General features: G+C 39.0%; 1 protein-coding gene across 1 annotated transcript in view; it reads left to right on the forward strand.

Annotated features, from left to right (window-relative positions):
- igdcc4 (immunoglobulin superfamily, DCC subclass, member 4) overlaps window positions 1-19,959 on the forward strand; it is a 57,540-nt gene that overhangs the window by 5,238 nt on the left and 32,343 nt on the right. The window contains exon 2 of the mRNA XM_040011535.1: window positions 19,034-19,348. Coding sequence (XP_039867469.1) covers window positions 19,034-19,348 — 315 coding nt within the window. The remainder of the gene's footprint in view (window positions 1-19,033; window positions 19,349-19,959) is intronic.

The raw sequence follows: 19,959 nt of genomic DNA on the forward strand, positions 1-19,959 counted from the left end.
TATGAGGTGTTTGTGTTGATAAACTGTGCTTGGTTTTTATCATACATAGCATTCTGCATTATGGTGAAACTTTGGTCTCCACTTTGGTCTCATCTGTCTAAAGAACACATTTCCAGAAGTCTTGTGGTTTGTTCAGATGCAGCTTTTCAGACCTAAGCTGTGCTTTTCTTATTTTTAGAGGCAAATATTGAAAGCAAGTCATACTTGTTCAGTGTTTTTCTAATTATACCATCATGAAAGTTAACATTTAACCTGATGAGGCTTGTATAGACTCTTTGTTTTATTTTAAAACAACCTGATTTTTTATTACAAATAAGTTCAATCAAAGAAGATAAAAGAGCCTAGGTTATTTATGACTGACTAAGAAATATGAACCCTGAGGTTACGGAACCACTGACCTAAAGTTTACAGTGAAAAGCTGCAGTCTTCTCCACTTATTAGACTTTGCCAAAACTGGCAGTAATTAATGTGTGTGGTTATTTTATAGTTACCACAGCTTTCTCATCCCTGTATTAACCTAATGTTACCTTATATAGAAAGCTAAAGTAGTAATATTGACCTTACTAGTGCTCATAAAGGAGCCCCCAAAACAACCGTGTAAGGAGTCGTGTAAGGAAAACTGCACAAATAAGCAAACATCTCTGATATGCTCTTGGCATACCTTTGAAGGCTCCAAGCCAGCCCACCAGCATTTCCTCATTGTAGATGTCTTATTTTTGGCTTAGTTCAAAAATCTCTGTAGACTACCTGAATGAGCAATCTTTAGAAGAACCTCGTATGCTGAAGCAGAGGATGGATTTATTTCTCTAGGAATCATTTGAATTGTCAGTTTCACAGTTTCAAAACCCCCCAAAACAAATAACAGATTTATTCCACCAATATGCTCAGGTCAGACAGAGTCATCTCAGCAGCTTGTTACAAAGTTAATATTTTCACGATAGAAATTTTACTGCAAAACTCTTATTGCTTAAATGAGTTTGCGGTGCTAAGAATAGTGGTGGGAGGGATTTTTTTTTTTTAAGTCAACAGTTTATTTCACACACTGCAACAGGGTACTGTGGTGCAAAGTCCATTGTCTAGCTTAAATGTCATGGTGATGTAAAGTTACACAAAGGGGCGAGATTTTCAGTTTGGCACTGACTCACAGTAAGAAGTCTGTTATGAAGTTTGCAGAGTACAGATTGGGGTTTTTTTTAGATATAAAATTCACATTATAACTCCAATCACAAAGTTCCATTTCCTGCACAGGGAAGTCATCACCGTCACAGATGTTGCATCACTGACTGTGATGAAGTTGAATGACATTTTTCATGACAGTCCGGGTATCATGAAACAACACACAAAATTCTTGCCAACTCAGATTAAAAAAGGGGACAGTTTCATTATTTCTTTAAAAGATTATCCTGAGTTTGCTGTTAGGTTGAGCAGCTCACAAAGATTTGGCTGTCAGACACACACAAACACAGGATCTCTAGGTCTTTCTTCAGTTCTAGGTCATTTTTTATTTGTCACTGCACTATTTGTCGCACTTTTGAGTTGAATCTGGAGTTTTTTTGTATCGAACTTCTATCACAACTTTAGCTGAAGTGGATGATTTAACGCAGCGGTCCCCAACCCCCGGGCCTCGGACTGGTACCGGTCCGTGAGTCGTTTGGTACCGGGCCGCGAGAGTTGAGGCTCAGGTGTGAAATGTATGGTTTTCAAGGTTTTTATCGTTTTTCAGCGTTATTTTGTTATTGTTTTTATCGTTAACTCGGTTTCCCTGGGTCTTTTCACGTGTGTTATGAATAAATCTTCTTTTTTTCGGTACCGGTACTAGTTTTATGTTGTTGTATTTATCCGCGACACCTTAAAGGCCGGTCCGTGAAAATATTGTCGGGCATAAACCGGTCCGTGGCGCAAAAAAGGTTGGGGTCCGCTGATTTAACGTACGTACTCCAAAAAAACATAAAACTTTAAGAAACCCTATGATTTATTTCCTGCAAGGTTGTTTTATGATGGAGTCGATGCTGACCTGCACTTTTAGGTCTCCTAGGGATGTTCACCTATGCCTCTCCTGAACTCTAGCATCATCTTTAATGTATAGAGTGCATTCACCTCTGTTTTGTTGTAAGGACACCTTAGAGACAGTTGTTAAACCTGCAGTATAATGGCACCTACAAAATATTAAGCACTGGTTTTGGAGATGGATGCAAGCCATCTGGAGAAGGACTTTAGCAATTTGCTGCACTGTTACTGCTATGGGTGGAACAGCTTTAACATTATTATAAATGTCTGTGCATAAACAATCTTGTATATACAATCTTTCTTAAAACATCACTGTTGTGCCTTCATGTAATTGCATGAAGTTGCAATTTCTGATTTAATTGTAAATTATGTAAAATAGTACTTTTAAGGACAAATGTTCTGGTTTTGTCTTTCAATATTTCTGTGAATATATGTATGCAGATCTCTTGAGAGGTACAAATCTAAGCATGTTGGACAGCAGTGCTTGCTGAGACTACCTAATTATACATTAGCGTTAAATTAAGTATCTGCGTGTGTGTGTGTTTGCTAAAGGTACATAAAGTGCACCCGGTGTGCCTGCTTCGCTCACTTGTGTGTAAGCGTGGGTGTGTCAGCTGCGATTTGTGTGTGCATCCTGATCCCGTCCCCAGAGAGCACATGCTAAATTAGGATGCATATTATTTAAAGATGCCCTGGGCTGGGTTTCAGCTGGGTATATTTGTGTAGTGAATATGTTGATTTTTTTTTATTTGTGCTGCCCTGTGTGTGCCTATTCATGCTGCCAGAAAAGCAATCTTAAGCACAGAAATCTTTGCATGAAAGGAAAGGAAGCCTTGAGCTTGATTTTGTCTGCTATGCATTCAAATGATTTGCTCTTTTGGGTTGGGTTGTTGTTGTGAGACTGTATTTTGTTTTTGCTTTTGCTCAGTTATGAATAGCGTGACCTCTTAAAACATCTAATAACAAGACCTTGTAAACTAATGAGGTGTTAATTTCACCAAGAATACATATGTGTATTATAAAAGAACAGTTTATAGATCATATAATATTTGCTTTCTCTATCTTGAGCCTGCAACAGACATCAATGTGTGAGATGAAATTATATGATTTTACTTTAAGTGTCCATAGTTTCTCTGTCTTTTTCAATTTCTGGCTTACGTTACAATATGGTTAAACCTAATTTTAGATAGTAACCATTTAGGTTATAGAATATTTTCTTTCATCATCTGAAAAAGAACATACAGTATTTGTTTTATTATATTTAGTCATGTAAAAAAATTCACAACTTACAGTAAAACATATATTGTGAAGAGCTCAAAGTAATTTTCTCTTATATAAGCTTTTCCAGTGAGTTTTACCTCCGTTACATATGGAAATCAAATCTAAGTGAATCAGGCTCTTTCTGATTTGTTGTCCAGCAACACTACTACCTGTTATTATAGAGACTTTACTGCAATGCTATATAGAACTGGTAATTTTATCCTGTTAGCTTACTAGGTCAGTGAGGTTTACCTCATAGTGTAATTGATATACATAATGGAATATGAGCTACTCAGGTCAAAGTAAGTGACTTAAGGTGTTGTGCAAACTTGAACCTTTAGCCACACTAAATGATGACCACTAGATCGTAGTTCTACTTATCACACTGGCAAGCTTCTTTTCATTCCTGTGCTCATTTTTATGACAGTGTCAGTGGTCGCGTTGTGCTCACTTGATTAACCAACCTGCATTCACATTCCTTCCATTCCTCCCGGCTGTATGCTTGGTCACATGAGAGCGGAGGAGTTACACTAAAGGTGGCCATGTAGGTGGGAAGATGCTGGTTTATCTGTAGAGTTATAGTGATACTGAGTGCATACCACGGTGGGAAAAGCTCCACTAGAAATTCAAAGCAGGGCTGAACTTTAGTTCCTAGATTACTCAATAATATATTCTGCCATCACGCAATAGAGAGCATACATTTAGGAATCTCTTGAACAGTCATTTGTGAATTCATACTGAGTATTCACACCCTTTAGTTCTCATTCAAATGCACTATATTATTTAAAGATCACAGCACATCTCTTCTGTGATGGAGATGTCATTACTGAGAATCCTGGTGCGAGCGTAATCCGTGAAGCTTGCTCAGTGCAGTCTGTCCTTCTTCAGTGCGTGTACCAGGTAGTGCCACATAACAGTCTCATTCATCATCATGACATAGTGTGAGATGCTCAACCCTGATCCTTGTGCATGAGCATTTTAATGTAACATGTGCTTCACTTGAAAAAGAAGCATCAAAGAAAGAGTTAGTTTTCTCGTGGTTGTGTTTTTTTTTAACTACCTTGCAGGAGTATCATCTCCTGTCTGCATTTAGTCTGTTTTCATACCATCACCACGGATGTTACCATGAAGTCCTCTCCTGTAAGTTCACTGTCTGCTGTGTGAATAAATAGATTCCGACTTGGATCTCCCGTGTTACTCCCATGTTGGTTTTATTGCTTGCTTTGTTGACTCATGCAAGAGGGTCTGGCACTTGACATAGCCATGTGGAGGCCCCACGCTGCTGGGAGGCCCCACATGCAAGAAAGCTGCTTTGTGATTGGAGGAAGCCAGAATGGGATGAATGAGCACTGTACATAGAGCAGGAGGCATGAGGGACTGCAACGATACGCCCCCTCTCTCATTCTTTATCCTTTATTCTCTGTTCTGCTCCCATGTTCGTCTCTTTTCCCTTTCAAGCCAATTGTCGTTACGCTGGTTGTGAGAATATGTGCACAGCAAACTATTTTTAAAAAGTATACATGTTAAGCTTCATAGCTCATCACTTTATAAAAATTTCAGTGCTCCTCAGTTACCGCATGAGGTGCAAAGAAGTTGACAAATAGAGAAAGAGGTGTTAACTTAGAAGTTTTGAAACCATTTAGAGTTGAAATGATTAGGTGATTAATTACTAAGCCAAATGATGGTTTTGTGATTTTTGTTTAAAAAAATCACAAAATCTCATCAGCTTTTAAGTTTTTGATTATATTTAATGTGTTTTTTTTTTTTTAATAAAATTGGAGAAAAGCACTAAGAAAGTCTCTATTTTGATTAGGACGTTCTGAAGGACATTGCTTGGTGTTTGTTTTTTTTAGCACAAACAACTAATCTTATTAACTGAATAGAAACTCATTAGTCATTACATAACATACCAACTTCCAGGTGCTGGTTTAGCTCACTTGGTTTAACAGGTGGCACATATGCAATTAAAGTAATGAAGAAACCTGGGTTTGAATTGGCCCCGAGGCCATTTAACGTGTCTTCCACTTAGATAGTTGGCTTTGAGTTAAATAATTATACAATTCAAACTGAGCAGAAATCCAGAGTTCCCTATGGAGCATCAGAATATACTTTACTGAGTTAGATTTGTGTATCTGCTTGTCTTAATTCTTTAATTCACTGTATCTGCTTTTCAACAGTGAAGTGACCATGTATCTGTGCCCATGATTGGGTGTGAGAAGAACTTTAGTGTATCGTCTTGGGAGGAAACACAGCTGGAACAGTTAACACTTGACACGGCAGCTGTTCACATTGCTGAATGACTCGTGACCTCACTATGGGTTCAGTGAAATACTGAGCCCTCTATACGTACAATTGCTTACCTAATAAATAGTATCAATTTGAGAAACAAGCAGATCAGCGGTCTCAACGACAATGGATTGTATACCATGATCCAGATGCAGTCTGTTCTCACAGTACAAACCTAATATAGCCAAAGCAGTTTTTTCGAATTACACTATACCAAAATAAAAGCCTAAATATTTAGACAGCGCTAAAGTGCATCTGTCAGTGAGATTTTCTGTTTTTGCTATTACACAAGCATTTCTACTTGCACACTGAAACCTGAGAATGTCTGTCTCCCTGCAGGGTTTATCACTGGCTGCTTCTCCGCTCAGATGATCTCTCAAGCTGCGGCTTCAAAATATTGATTTCTTCATATGCTGGATATTTTTTCGCCACAAACAAAGCAAGTGGTGGGGGTATTGTTTGTACCTCGTATCTATTGATGGAAGTTAATTGAATTGGCAAAATAAGGTACCACTGAAACTAAACACTAGTATAAAGGAAAACCAACTTGGTTTGAGGTTTGGGTTCAGCCATCCAGGCTTACCACACAAACACACATACTTAGTTCTACTCACTGAAGCCTGCTCAGTGTTATTGTTATTACACCAGGTTCCCAGTGCACTCAGCCTGTATTTATTATTCAGTGCACAGTAATGTCCTACAAATCATTACCATGTATTGGGTTTCCAACACAAGTACTACCCAGTTGCACATTACATATAAACATCACTAACCAATCGTATCAATTATCTACTGGTTTGGTACAAAGAAAAGTGGCTATCGTTGTTTTTTGTGCTGTGGTTGTCTGTCTTCACAGAAAGTGTCTTAAATCCTATTTAGCTGCTCTGTGTCACTTTACTCTCAAAGCTGAAATAACGTCTGGTGAACAAAAGTGGGTAAAACTTCTCTCAACTTCGAGGCAGGCAACTGAAGCAACTACCAATGAGAGCCAAAGACGCCGCTGACTGACATATAAGAGTGTGGCAAGTACTTTAGAGAGTTACCTAGGCAACAGGACTCTGAGATGACAGTGACTGATCTTCAGTGAGAAAGCAGTGAGTGACTTCCTAACATGCGCCTTTATGGGCACTAATTTAGTCCTTCATTTCATTTTGAAATTGTGGGTTTCATATACTCTCATTCTTCGTATCTCATTCTTCATATGCTGGATTTTTTATTGCTTCCCATCATCACGGCTTTGATGTCATGAATTAAATAACACAGTGAAATTATATTTTGTTGACTTGGCTTGCTGTGGGTTTTTTGGTATTGTGAAACTCTCTCTCTCTCTCTCTCTCTCTCTGTGTGTGTGTGTGTGTGTGTCTGTGTGTGACAGAACACTAAAAGATAATAATTACAGATTATTCAGAGGTTATGTATCATTGCTAGGTTAGGTTGTAGCAGTGATGTAAGAGAGAGACATTGCAGTGAAAGGATTCTGAATCCTGAAACCTTTAAGTGATTTATAAATAAGCATTGCCCTAAAAATGTAAAGAACAAATTTTATTAGTCGTTTTCTGAGTAAAAATAAAAATGTCAAAAAAAATTTGACCTTGCTGATCTCTTAATCTCAAAGCACATTAAAGGCAGGGATAAAACAACAACAAAATGCCAGTAAAGGTCTTTTAAAAGTGGACATTAATGGAAATTAAAAATTGTAAGTACTACAATAACATACAAGGATTTTTTAAAAAAATTGTTTTGGTTTTTTTTTTTTACAATTTTAGGCGGTCATTTACTACTTTAAATAATTCCAACAGTTTTTTTTTTTTAAAGAAGACAACAGCTTTTAACCACCAATGGTTTCTTGTGAACCACATGAGCACACAAATGAACATGTCATTATTTTTCTTCTTGAAGTCCTCATAAGTGGTTATCAGAACTTTTAGTGTGGGTTTGTCTTGTACTTCTTCAACGGAGCTCCAAGTGGAAAACTCCACAAATTTATCCTTCAAACACTCCTGAAATTCAAAACATCTTTTAAATTCCTGAAATGTACTGGGGATCCTTGAAGGTAGAACCAGTTTGTGAGTGTCGTAATCTCTTAAAATAAACTTTTGCTCTGTTGGGGTATTCACCACAAAAGTGTAAGTGGCATGAGAAATACAGGCATGAGGAATTTTGCAACTTGAAATATATTCTGCAGCACAGCACAACAACTTTAACCTTGTGTTATCTAAGAGGGGAGGCACATGGGGTGCCTCAAGGTTTCCAGCGTTCTTCCTACTAGAATGTAGACAGCCAGAGCATAAAAATCCGTAAGATCTCTTTGCTCAACAAACTGCAGATTCCATGTTTTCTACAACTCACAGCTCCTGAGGCTCAAGGTACAGTTTGTTTTGTAGTCTGACAAAAAGGGAGTTTGTCACAAATCAACATTAACTGTCACACTTCTGCAAAAGTCAGGCAATTTTGCTATATAACCACAATCCACTAGCATTTCAACTGCATGGTGCCCAAAAAGCACACATTAATAACATGCATAGTGACAGCTGGGAATGTGGTGTTCAACAAGTTCTCCAGTCATACTTTGAAAGTACATTTGAAGAGATTTCTGTCATTTTTGTGACTTTTAAATCATGAATGCCTTTTCTGCAACTTTTCTGGTGTTGGTTAAATTTCTTGTTAATACTAGAAAACCCCCATGCTACACGTGGGAAACAGGGAACATACAACCATAGAAACATTATAGTGTGAGGCTACAATTCATTATGTTGTGACACACCTTGTAATGTGACATTCCACTCTGTGCTCAACTGAAATTTCAAATGAAGAAATATTTATGATTATGGAGTTTGGATAAAATATTTGTATACAAAGTTTAGATGTTGACCATCACAGTGCCATAGGCAATGTTTATACAAAGTTTCATCAAGATGGTGCACTCATCTTGGAGGAGACAGGGAACATACAAACATATATAAGGCATTATTAATATTATTATTATCCTCCCACATTGCTTGACACAGAGACATCATTCTTGCACCAAACTGATTAGCTCGGGGGTGGGATGACTTACTTTTTCAGACACATGTAAATTATTTTCAAATTGCTGCCAAAAAAATAAATCCCTCTCCATTCAAGTGGATGAGAGAGCTATTTGTGGACTAATTAATAAACAGAATGGCAGAAGCAGAAAAATTCTAATGGAAAAATTCTCTTTAACCTGTCGGTGAGGTGAAAATTTATACTCTATGACAATAATTTTACCCACAAATCATTGGAAAAAATTGTTTTCTTTCAGACGTGGTTTCTCTGGAAGCCAATAGATGTACACTTTGGGATATAGAAGATTTGAGTAGGAGGAGGGCAATTTAAGTTCTCCATATACTTACGTAATAATTTGAGCAATAACTTTTGGAGAAAAGAAGAAACAATCTATTTTTTTCATAGCACACCTGAGCACATTTTTTTTAAATCACAGCTAAATAGAGCAGCTTTAAAGCAGGTGGATACAATAGACAGTTTGGATTTTATAAGGCATTTTGTGAGTGCCAAGCCCATTTTCGAGACAGTCGGTTACAGTGCACACACTGAATGCCATCACCATGGAAACTTTAACTGCTGCTCCCCTGACACAGGTGCAAACCAGTGACAGTTGATGATCTGATTCATTTGAATATTATCATTTGATTTGCTTGAATCTGCTCTCTCTGTCTCTTTCAGTTAGAAACCGTAGTCCAGCTCCCTCCCTGCACTATTTGTCCTGTGACATTGCTTAACAGAGCATCATAACAACTTGCTAACACTGTCCTAAGTGTACTGCTGTGAATGACCAGCAGTAAAATATATTTTGGCTAACAAAATCATGTTTAACTGTAGGGTGTATTTCAATTGTTTTCAGGTCTGCTGTTGAACAGATTTTGTGAAGAGAAACTGAAGCAATTCTTTTGATCAAAGCCACCAGACTCCACTGAAAAAAACAACAACATGTTGCTGCCTCAGTGCATTGTTTTGTTTGTGTGACTGGTGTTTTAAAACAATAATTCTAAGTCAGTCTAATGTGTGAAAGAAAGTTGCAGAGCCGCACATCTTCTGATGTAAAGTTTGCCCTTGTTTTCAGTTCAGTCGTGTCTGGTGGGTTTAACTGAAACACAACAGCTCTATAAAAATACCAACAAGGGTTTTCTGAGAGCAACTAACGCAATGAAAGTATTCTTTTTTTTTTTTTTTTTTTTTTTTTTAACTTTTTATTTTATTTTTTTTTTTTTTTAAACTTTTTATTTTTAGTATTCTTAATAAATGCCACAAATTTCAGCTTCTCTCTGTCTGAGACAAATGGTTAGGCAGTGCCTGAAATGGACTTCTACACAGTTTCAGAATTAAAGTAAGCTAAGTAATTCTAGCTAAGATCAAGCTACAGTTTACAGGAAAATTAAGATAAATCAACATAATTTCAAGTATTTAAGCTAAATCCTAGCTGCTCCTGTCTGCCTCTTTCTCACGCACATCCATGGATGGACGTCAGCTAACATTACATTACATAACATTACAAAGACACAAAGCATGTTTTTAAGAAGGGCAAATTTTAACCCCAAACTGCACCATACAATACAGCAGATAATGGCAGTACCAATAATCTTACCACAATAAACTGTATTTCTCAAGAAACTGCAGAGCTTAGTTGCATTTTAATCTTCTAAAACTTTCTTTTAGCAGAGCCCTTGATGCTAGTGACGATAACAGCCTGAACAGTACGGCCTTAGTTCTGAGGATTTAACGCACAAATGTCTATATCTTATGCTATGGACAGGATGTGAAAAATGTTGGTATAGGTTTTCAGCAGGTATATCTGGTGCTCCAAAAACTGACCTGCTCAAGGCTGTACCCTGAGCGGTTTGTTGTCATTTTACTCTGTCTTTCTATAGAACCTTTTTATGTCTGTGTTTTTTTTCAGTGTTAACAGGTAATACTCCCCTTTCTGCCTTTCTCCAGTTTCTTTTTTTGGTGGTGGTATCGGCTGACGGATTTCTGGTATTATCTTGACTTCATTAGTGGTCACATTACTGCATTTCTGAGCCCTCACTGCTGACACCCTGCGTGTTTGGATGGCCTTCCCAGTTTGTCTTGCATCACTGGGAGGTGGTGTTCAGTGTTGGGAAGGTTACTTTTAAAATGTATTCCATTACAGAATACATGCCCCAAAATGTATTCTGTAACGTATTCCGTTACGTTACTCAATGACAGTAACGTATTCTGAATACTTTGGATTACTTAATATATTATCATGCTTTTTACAACAACGTGAATGTACTATTGCTGTGTGATTTATTACTATTACTGAAGGTCCGCGACTCCGAACTGTAGTAAAGGGACCTCTGGCTAATACGGCGGGGTCCCTGTCGGCTCGTAGCCGAAAAATAGCTTTACTTTGTTGTGTGGGTCAACTTTTCTTGCGAGAGACAGAGAGAGGCGTTGAAAGGCTGCTCCAACGGAACTTATTGTTTTCGGAGGAAAACACGAACACGGTGTACAGTCGAGTCTTAATAGCTTACTTACAACTGGGCTCGTCAGGCACTCTTCTTGGCTGCAGTGGTTATTATTATATTTACATGCTTCCAGCTCCCGTTTTTCCTCGATGACAGCTCGTACCTTTCCACTCCCCTTTTTCTCCCTCCTCGCGCTCACAGACCCATAACGTGTATGGCAGTCCATTCTCCCTGCAACACGGACTACACTGCCCATGATGCTACATTCTTTAGAGCTATGCTTGTAGCATTCTGCCTGTTAGCTTAGCACAACAACAACAACAACAACGAAAAGGCGCTCTCTCACCCAGGAAACACACAGTCGCAGAGAGAGAGAGAGAGCGTCGCCCTGTAACCATGGCAACCGTAACGCTGCCGCCTGGAACAACAGAACGTAGCTGTCAAACAAAACCCAAACAGTCCTGACCCGCCACAATATGAAACAGGAAAGTACCGCAGTGTAATCCATTTATTTCAACAAAGTAACTGTATTCTGAATACCACCTTTTTAAACGGTAACTGTAACGGAATACAGTTACTCATATTTTGTATTTTAAATACGTAACGGCGGTACATGTATTCCGTTACTCCCCAACACTGGTGGTGTTGGATGCATGGGAGGATATCCTTCTGCTGATGTTTCTTTTACTGGCACATTTCACATCAAGAATTCCACCGACTTCACTGACAAGGTCCAGAAACTTACCCTGGATCCAGATGAAACCATGGTGTCCTTTGATGTAGTCTCCCTCTTCACTTGCATACCCACCACGGAGGCAGTGGAGACTGTCAGAAAACGACTACAAGAAGACAGCTCCTTAGAAGACAGGACCAACTTCACACCCGATCAGATTTGCACACTGTTAAACCTCTGCCTCACCACTACATATTTCAAATACAACGAAGGCTTCTACAGACAAAAACATGGCTGTGCCATGGGCTCCCCCGTGTCACCTATTGTAGCCAACCTTTACATAGAGGAAGTGGAAAGGAAGGCTCTTGGCTCTTTCAAAGGGAGAGTACTCAGCCACTGGTACAGATATGTAGACGACACCTGGGTCAAAATCAAAAGACAAGAAGTGGAATCTTTCACTGCGCACATTGACGCTGTGGATAAAAACATCAAGTTCACCAGGGAAGACACAAAGACACAAACTGTTTGCCTTTCCTGGACTGCGCTGTGAACATTGAAGAGAACGGCAAACTCAACATCGAAGTTTACCGGAAGCCCACACACACGGACCAGTACCTCCTCTTTGACTCCCATCACCCTCTGGAACACAAACTTGGGGTAATCAGGACCCTACACCACCGGGCAGAACATGTTCCCTCTAAGCCTGAAGGAAAAAAGAAGGAACACACGCGTGTAAAGGAAGCACTCAAAACATGCGGTTATCCTAATTGGGCGTTTATAAAGTCAGCAAAGAGGCACAGAAAAGAAGATCAGACACCAGCGAGGGAGGATAAGAAAGACAGACGCAACAACATTGTCATCCCCTATGTAGCCGGTGTATCAGAGAAACTCAGGAGAGTTTTCTCCAAGCATGACATCCCAGTTTACTTCAGACCCAGCAACACACTCAGACAAAAACTGGTTCACCGGAAAGACAAAACTCCAAAACACAGACTTAACAATGTGGTGTATGCTGTACAGTGCAGCGAGGAATGCCCAGACCTCTACATTGGAGAGACCAAACAGCCACTTTTCAAGCGCATGGCACAACATAGAAGAGCCACCTCCACAGGACAAGACTCAGCAGTTCATCTGCATCTAAAGGACAAAGTTCACACTTTCGAGGATGCCAATGTTCACATTTTGGACAGAGAGGACAGATGGTTTGAAAGAGGAGTGAAAGAAGCCATCTATGTCCACTGTGAACGACCATCTTTGAACAGAGGCGGTGGTTTACGACACCAACTCTCTGCCATCTATAATCCAGTTTTGAGTTCCCTCCCCAGACGCCTTAACGCCCACTCACATCCTGGGCCATCTGACCTCGGGAAATCGCATGATAAGGTGGGGCCAGGTTTCACAATGAGCTCACCCGAAACCCTGGCTGATTGTGACCCACACCCGTTTTCACACCTTGGCTCATGTGATTAGGTAGAGGATCATCAGGGGGTCCTTTTGTCCCTCTTTGGGGGGAAACTCCCACTGGGTTTAAATCTGGGACTCTCCACCATTTGACCTTAGAACTGAAGAAGCTTCTCGGATGAGAGGTGAAACGTCTTCAAGCAACTTAAAGAAGTCCAGACGCTTTTCTTTGCAAGCTCCTTTGACTACGATGACCTGGATGCCTGAGAACCTTCACAGACACATTTCTTTTGACTTTTTCTGACCACTTTTTCTTCAGTGGAAGGCGCCAAATGGGAAAGCATCTTTTTTAAAGCTCCCTGCTTCAGATGGAACCTGTGCTGGAAGCACATCATTTGTCTCTGTCATCCACGTCTTGCCTCTGAAAAAATTGGTCTCTGTAAGAAGACCATTTGAGAAAATATAACGTTAGTACACCAGACAATTTACCCAAATATAAATCATGAGTAGTAAGAATAGTAAAGTTTTATTATTTTAAGTGATGCCCTAATATTGTCTTTATTCCTGATAACTTCACGTTAGACTTATTTTTAAAACCAACATTGAAATAACATTTTTTGTTGTGTTTGATTGATGATGAAGAAGAAGCTTTACTTTTTCATTTTCTATTATATTGAAATAAGGCATTATTGGGCTGAGAATGTGTTTGAAAACAGTAAATGCAGATATTTAAAATATTCAGATGTTCACTGAAAGATTCATGCAATCTAAAGAAGATTTTTTATACCAGATTCTAAAATGTCAGGCACATAAGTATGGGAAAATACTGATCGATCTGATTAAAAATTAAAAAAGGCTATGAAAGTTGCACTTTGGAAGTGGAACAAAAGATTTTCGGGGTTAGTTTCAGGGAAAGACTTTGCAAAACTCTGGAAATGCACTCCAGCAAGTGCCTCAGTCCATATGGACACATGATCAATGACTTCATTCTAAAGCTGGTTACGGTTACTATCTATGGTTACTAAAGACTTATAGTCCGTGTGACTTGCAGATACAAGTGGTGGAAATGGGCTTTCTCCAAAGGCTGTCTGGCCTTTGGATATAGGGTGAGGAGTTCAGCCAAGTGAGAAGGGCTCAGCATAGAGCCACTACTCCTCCACATGGAAATGAGCCAGTTTGGGCATCTGGCAAAGATGCCTCCTGTGTGAGGTGTTTTGGGGATGTCCCTCCAGATGAAAACCGAGGACACGCTGGAGAGATTATATCTCTCACTGGCCTGGGATTGCCTCTGTGTTCCGCTGTATAAGCTGGAGGAGGCGGTTGGGTAGAGAGAAGCCTGGGGATCCTTGCATAGGCTCCTGCCCCTGATACGCAGCCCCAGATAAGCAAAAGAAAATGAATGGATGGCTGGACAAAATCAGAAAATCTGTTTACATTAAGCCTGATCACATCTTACAAGTAAAAGAATGAATAAATTAATGTTACAATGCATATTTATTTATTTATTTAATAATCATGTAATTATAATTTTCCTGACAGTTATTGTTTATTGGCTTAACACCAAAGCAAAGACCTGTACATAGAGCTTAGGGTTTGTTACTATTCCATAAAGACAAGTGTAATATAACAGGTGTTTGGATATGGGCAGCATTATACACGCAGCATTATTTTGTTCATTTTCATTCCAGTCTCTTTGTTGGTATCTCTGAGTTCCTGAACAGCCTTGGGTATTGTGTAGCTTGAATTTAGAAGCTGTGGAAACCTGAGCTGTGGCCTCAGGGTCATTGGGTGTCCAGTCTCTGTTGACAGTGAGCTGGGCTGAGTGAAATATTCGGAGTGTTGGGTCACTCTCCTCCCCCTGCTGCTTTCATGCTTTCTCCTTCTGTTCTTCCAAACATTTTGTGAATAGGTGATCCATTAACAGAAATGGGCCAATGGGATAAATACTGTGGACTGCCCTTCTAACGTCTCCATTTCCTCTGCCTTTTATTTCTTTTCTCTCACTGAATGATAGTCTTTGTCAGTGTGTCTCTCGTTTCTCTTCTTTCTTCTTTGTGCATCTGATTCTTAACAGGATTACAAATCAGCCTTTAGCCTAGCAATTTCTCTGTTTATCGTAGTGACACATCTAACTTTATGTCACATTATCTAAATTACAGTATCTTGCTGTTGCAATTAAAAAGGCATACAAAATTCAGGCGTGGTGTCAAAAGGGCAGTGTATCATTTATGGTCAATAGTTTGCATCACTATTTCTTTTCACCGTGTTTGTCTCATTTATCTGTCTCAGTTTCATTCCCTCTCAAACTGTTGTCCTCTCTCCATTTAGCTATGAACATCTTGGCTTGTTGCCATCACAATCCATTCACTACAGCTCAGCGAGACTGCACAGCCGCTACTATATCCCAGAGTGCACCCTGTTCTTTCCAACAGCTCCCACTTGTACAGTAAAATGGCAGAATGGCCACTTCACAGATTCCCCCCCCCCCCCCCCTCCTCACTACATTGTGTCCTCATGAGACACACACAGTTACTGAGTTACTGAGCAGAAGCGCATACATGTGTGAGTGTGTTGTGGGGCAAATACATGTTAGTTTGTCTGTGTTTATGACACATGGGCACATATCTAGGACATGATGAGGTTTCTAGTGCAACTGTGTTGTTTTATTCCCATATGAAATATCATTTTTTTGAAATATAGAATAACTGTTTACTGTGCCTACTTCTTTAAAGGATAGTAGGTCATGCTAATTCTTTGTTATGCAATTGCTACAGCTACCTTTCGAGATTAGGCAGCTATTGAAATAATTTTATGATACAAAATGTTTTAAAATGTTAAAGATAGCTAAACCTTTTTAAAATGAATTTCCATTCTTTCTTGCATATTCCTCATCATACCTCAAATCCATTTTTAGGGACCAGTGGGATAATATCTGAACATCTATATCTGAAACATCCTCACCTTGCACCAAGTGAAACCATTGGCAGTGAGCTGGGAAATGGTTGCTAACATTTTAATGACTTAATGAGACCTAATTAGTTGAAATGGGAGAGGGAAAGCAAGGGGCCACGGAGGTGATCTGTGACTGTGCATGCTGACTTGCACACATGTGAGTGCACGACACACAACAATATGTTGATCTTTTCGAGTTGTTTGCATGTGGTTCCTGCATGTGTTTTAGGTGCATGGTTGTGCATGCATGTTAATGTCGTCTCAATGGCAGATGTGTGTGTATCAGAGTGCTGTGCAACAACCTTTCTCAGCATTACCCAGCCTCTTCATCAGGAAGTGTCTGTGGGGGGTCAGGCCTCATTTAATCAAAGAAAAATTCCATCTCCCATTAACTTAATTAATCCAACAGCAGAGAAAGACAAGCTGAAAGAAACCTGACTGTGTGTGAGTGAGGTAGAGAGAGTCTTTTAAGATGAATTCACAAAGCGTGGTAATAAGATCTGCAGAGAAGATGTTTAAATTATATGAAATTACATCAAGACATACATTAAGTCATGTGTCTGGATGAAAATGTAAACATAAATATTTATTTATAGCATTCATTTATATATTCATTTGCTAGTTTGAAACCACTTACATAGACAGAGCTTAGAAAAAATGCTTGTGTGAATCAGTGAATGCGGCAAGTTGAGCAAAATGCTTTGAGTGCTGAGATAGAGTAGGAAAGCGCTATATAAGAACCAGTTCATTTACCATTTGTCATTCAAAAGAGAATGACTCAAATAAAAGTAGCCATCGTACTGTAATGATCACAGTATATGTATTTATGTTTGTATGGTCCCCACCTTCTGATAGAAAAGTGGATCAGTCTTGATCAAACTTTGCATTAACATTGCCTAAGGCACTGTGTTCACAGTGCACACATTTGTTGATGTTTAGAGTGCGCATGCTACTTTTGTTTTATTTATGCATTTTTGGGAATGTTGTGTACTTTAACAGTCAGGCAATTTTTTTTACTCTTCCCAAGTGACGGAGTGTCTGCTGATTATCGATCAAGTTACTGAAATAACCATAAAAACCACTATAAAAATGCTTACAGTCCAGAAAGTTTAGAAAATAGACATGCAGACAACACTCTTCCAGTGATAAAAAGACTAAGTGAGCACGGGTGAGCACCATCATGTCATGGAGACACTTCATCAAGCAACCCATTGGATATTAAATTATTTATAGCCATGATTCAAAATTGATGTTTCGATATTTATTTATTTATTCTTCATTTTATATATTGATATTGTTCAAAATATGACATCTCGCAAATTTGTCATATTTGTCAGTTACTGACTCTTAAGTCTTTATTTTTGTTAAATGGAAAAATGTTTAATTTGCCAACATTTTACCTAACACCCAGACAAAGACCTGTATGCACTTGTGGCGTTTGGTCCCTTTGTCTCTCAGCTGTATATACATCTTCCTTCATAGGGTTATGTGATATCGACTGTAAGGATGGAACACTGGCTTGACATGAAAAATGTAATTACATGCAGCAATAAAATCGTTAAACTTAAAATGTCGGTCACATTTTTAGTGATCAACAACTACTGCTGCCCTAGTAAACTAGTATGCAACAGTCAACTTAGTGACCTAGCCATCACAATCTAGTCCTTATCGAAATCTCTCAGATCCTTCTGCTTGTCCATTTTTCCTGCTTCCAACTCATTGACTTCCAATACAGCCTGACAGGTGCTCCTGTAGTAAGATGATGAATGCTGTTTAATTTTATTAGGCTTTTTTGTGGTTGGTTTGTGAATATGTATGTTCTCTTTTCTTTTCAATTATTAAAAACAAGCAATTAAAAAAAAGAACAAAACATGTTTAAATGTGACCATTTTAGATACTTATACTACTATGGAAGTTTCACTTGCTCCACTAAATGCTGTGCAGTATTGCTCTACTGAAGACATAAATGTCATCTTGCTACTTCTTCACGGAAGCAATGTGTTTCAGCATTATTGACCCTTGCATTTTTTGGTTTTCTCTGTACGTTTCTAATGCACTCCGTCTACCTCATAAATGATAATTATGTGCTATAATGTCTTGCAAAAGCAGATATTCCTTGAATCTTCCATCTCCAGATCTCTTGACCTTCGTCTCTTTAATTCTTTTTCTCCTTAGATAGCTTTTCTGGGTTTTTTTTTTTTTTGTCTTGATCTTGTTATTTATACAAGTATTTCAAAGGACAGGTTTTTGTGCCTACCCTCTCCCCTCCTTTCTCTATAATGAGGGGGTGTGTTGGGTGAGTGGATGGTGCTGGAGGTGGTGGGGTGAGGCAATAAAGAAAGGCCATAAAGTAAACCATGCTGATGCACAATGGAGGGTGAAAAATGTTCTATGAGAATATTTATTTACTTTCACCGTTATCTGAAGCTTTTCTCTGATAAGTATGTAGTGTTTCACATTAAATCATTGTTTCATGACAATTTGTTTTGCATGGAAAATTTATCATCATTTAACATTCCTTTGACTACAGTTTATACAGCATTCAGCTGCTCACTCTGACCTCTCACTCCAGGACTTCCCCTCTCTCACTGACTTTAATGTCCTGCTGCTGACATACAAATCCCTTCATGCCCTATGCGCCCATTTCATTTGCAGAGTTTCTCCCCCTCCTCCTCTGGGCTTCTCTCTGTCCCCAAAACACCCTACTTCTGGTATGCACTACCCTACTCCATCTGTGCTGCCAGTGCTATCAACTCTTTTGAAGTTATGGTGAGGGACTATGCTATAAAACGACTTTGCCTTTTTAGAAAGTAAAACTAATCAGATCAGTGAGCATAGTTAATGTTGTTTATAGCATAGCTGTGATGATGTTCACAGAGCAATATAAATACAAGAATGCCATTTATTTATTAGAATAAAAACACATTGAGGTTTACTAAAAGTACAGAGCAAAGTTAACAACCTTGTCTTCTTTTGTTCTGCATAGAAAAGCTGGTTTCCGTGGAGCTGAGCTGCGGCGCTGGACCCAGCCATGTAGTGTTGGAACCAGGTTTGCCCCTCTTGCTGGACTGCAATCTGGGGGCCAGTGATACACCCTTCAATGTCTCCTGGCTAAAGGATGGACAGCCACTACTTCCAGAGGGGAATGACTACCTTCAGTATTTGGTCAATGGATCCGTTCTCCTGATGCCAACGTCTAGGGATGGCCAGTCTCCCCATGGTGTGGCGGGGGCTTACAGCTGTGTGACTGGCAGCAGCCTTGGAGCGCTGATGAGCCGGACTGTGAATGTGCTCCTAGCAAGTAGGTATCCCTGGTTACTTTTAAGGGCTATGGTCAAGTTAGTTAAGATAGTTAAGTTTGCTGAAGACTCAGAATTTTCATTTGGTACATTGTGAGAGAATTGTGATCTCTGTGTCTGTAAATTTTGTAGAAAGTTTGTTAATAGTTTACTTTTTCTTACCAGTAAGACTATTTTGATTTAAAAAAATATATTAGCCATAGTGTCTGTCACATCCTAGATATTCTAAAGACTGAAATCAGAGACAAGCAAAGATGCAGAAGACGAGTTTCTTCTCAGACTGATTTAATGACACACTGCAGCGTGCTAAAAAAAAGACTCTTGTGAAATTTTGCTCATTTATGCCAAGATTTACTTCCTACCTGAGTATTAATTAGTGAATTGTAGTGACATCTGTTTCCAGTCTTTATTCTAAACCAACATGACATATTGTAGCTTCAAAATCATCCTAATTATGTGACAGCACAGTCTCACAAAGGCATGCACAAGTCTGACCACTTCTGACTATACCTGAGAAATGGTGAAATGATTACACAAGTGTTGTTGTTTGTCTGCGAGTGTTTGAATGGTCAACATGTTTAATGCTGCAGTATATTCAATAAAACAAAATAAG

The sequence above is a fragment of the Simochromis diagramma genome, unplaced genomic scaffold, assembly GCF_900408965.1.
Source record: "Simochromis diagramma unplaced genomic scaffold, fSimDia1.1 OVJJ01000603.1, whole genome shotgun sequence".
In the NCBI taxonomy this organism is placed as follows: Eukaryota; Metazoa; Chordata; class Actinopteri; order Cichliformes; family Cichlidae; genus Simochromis; species Simochromis diagramma.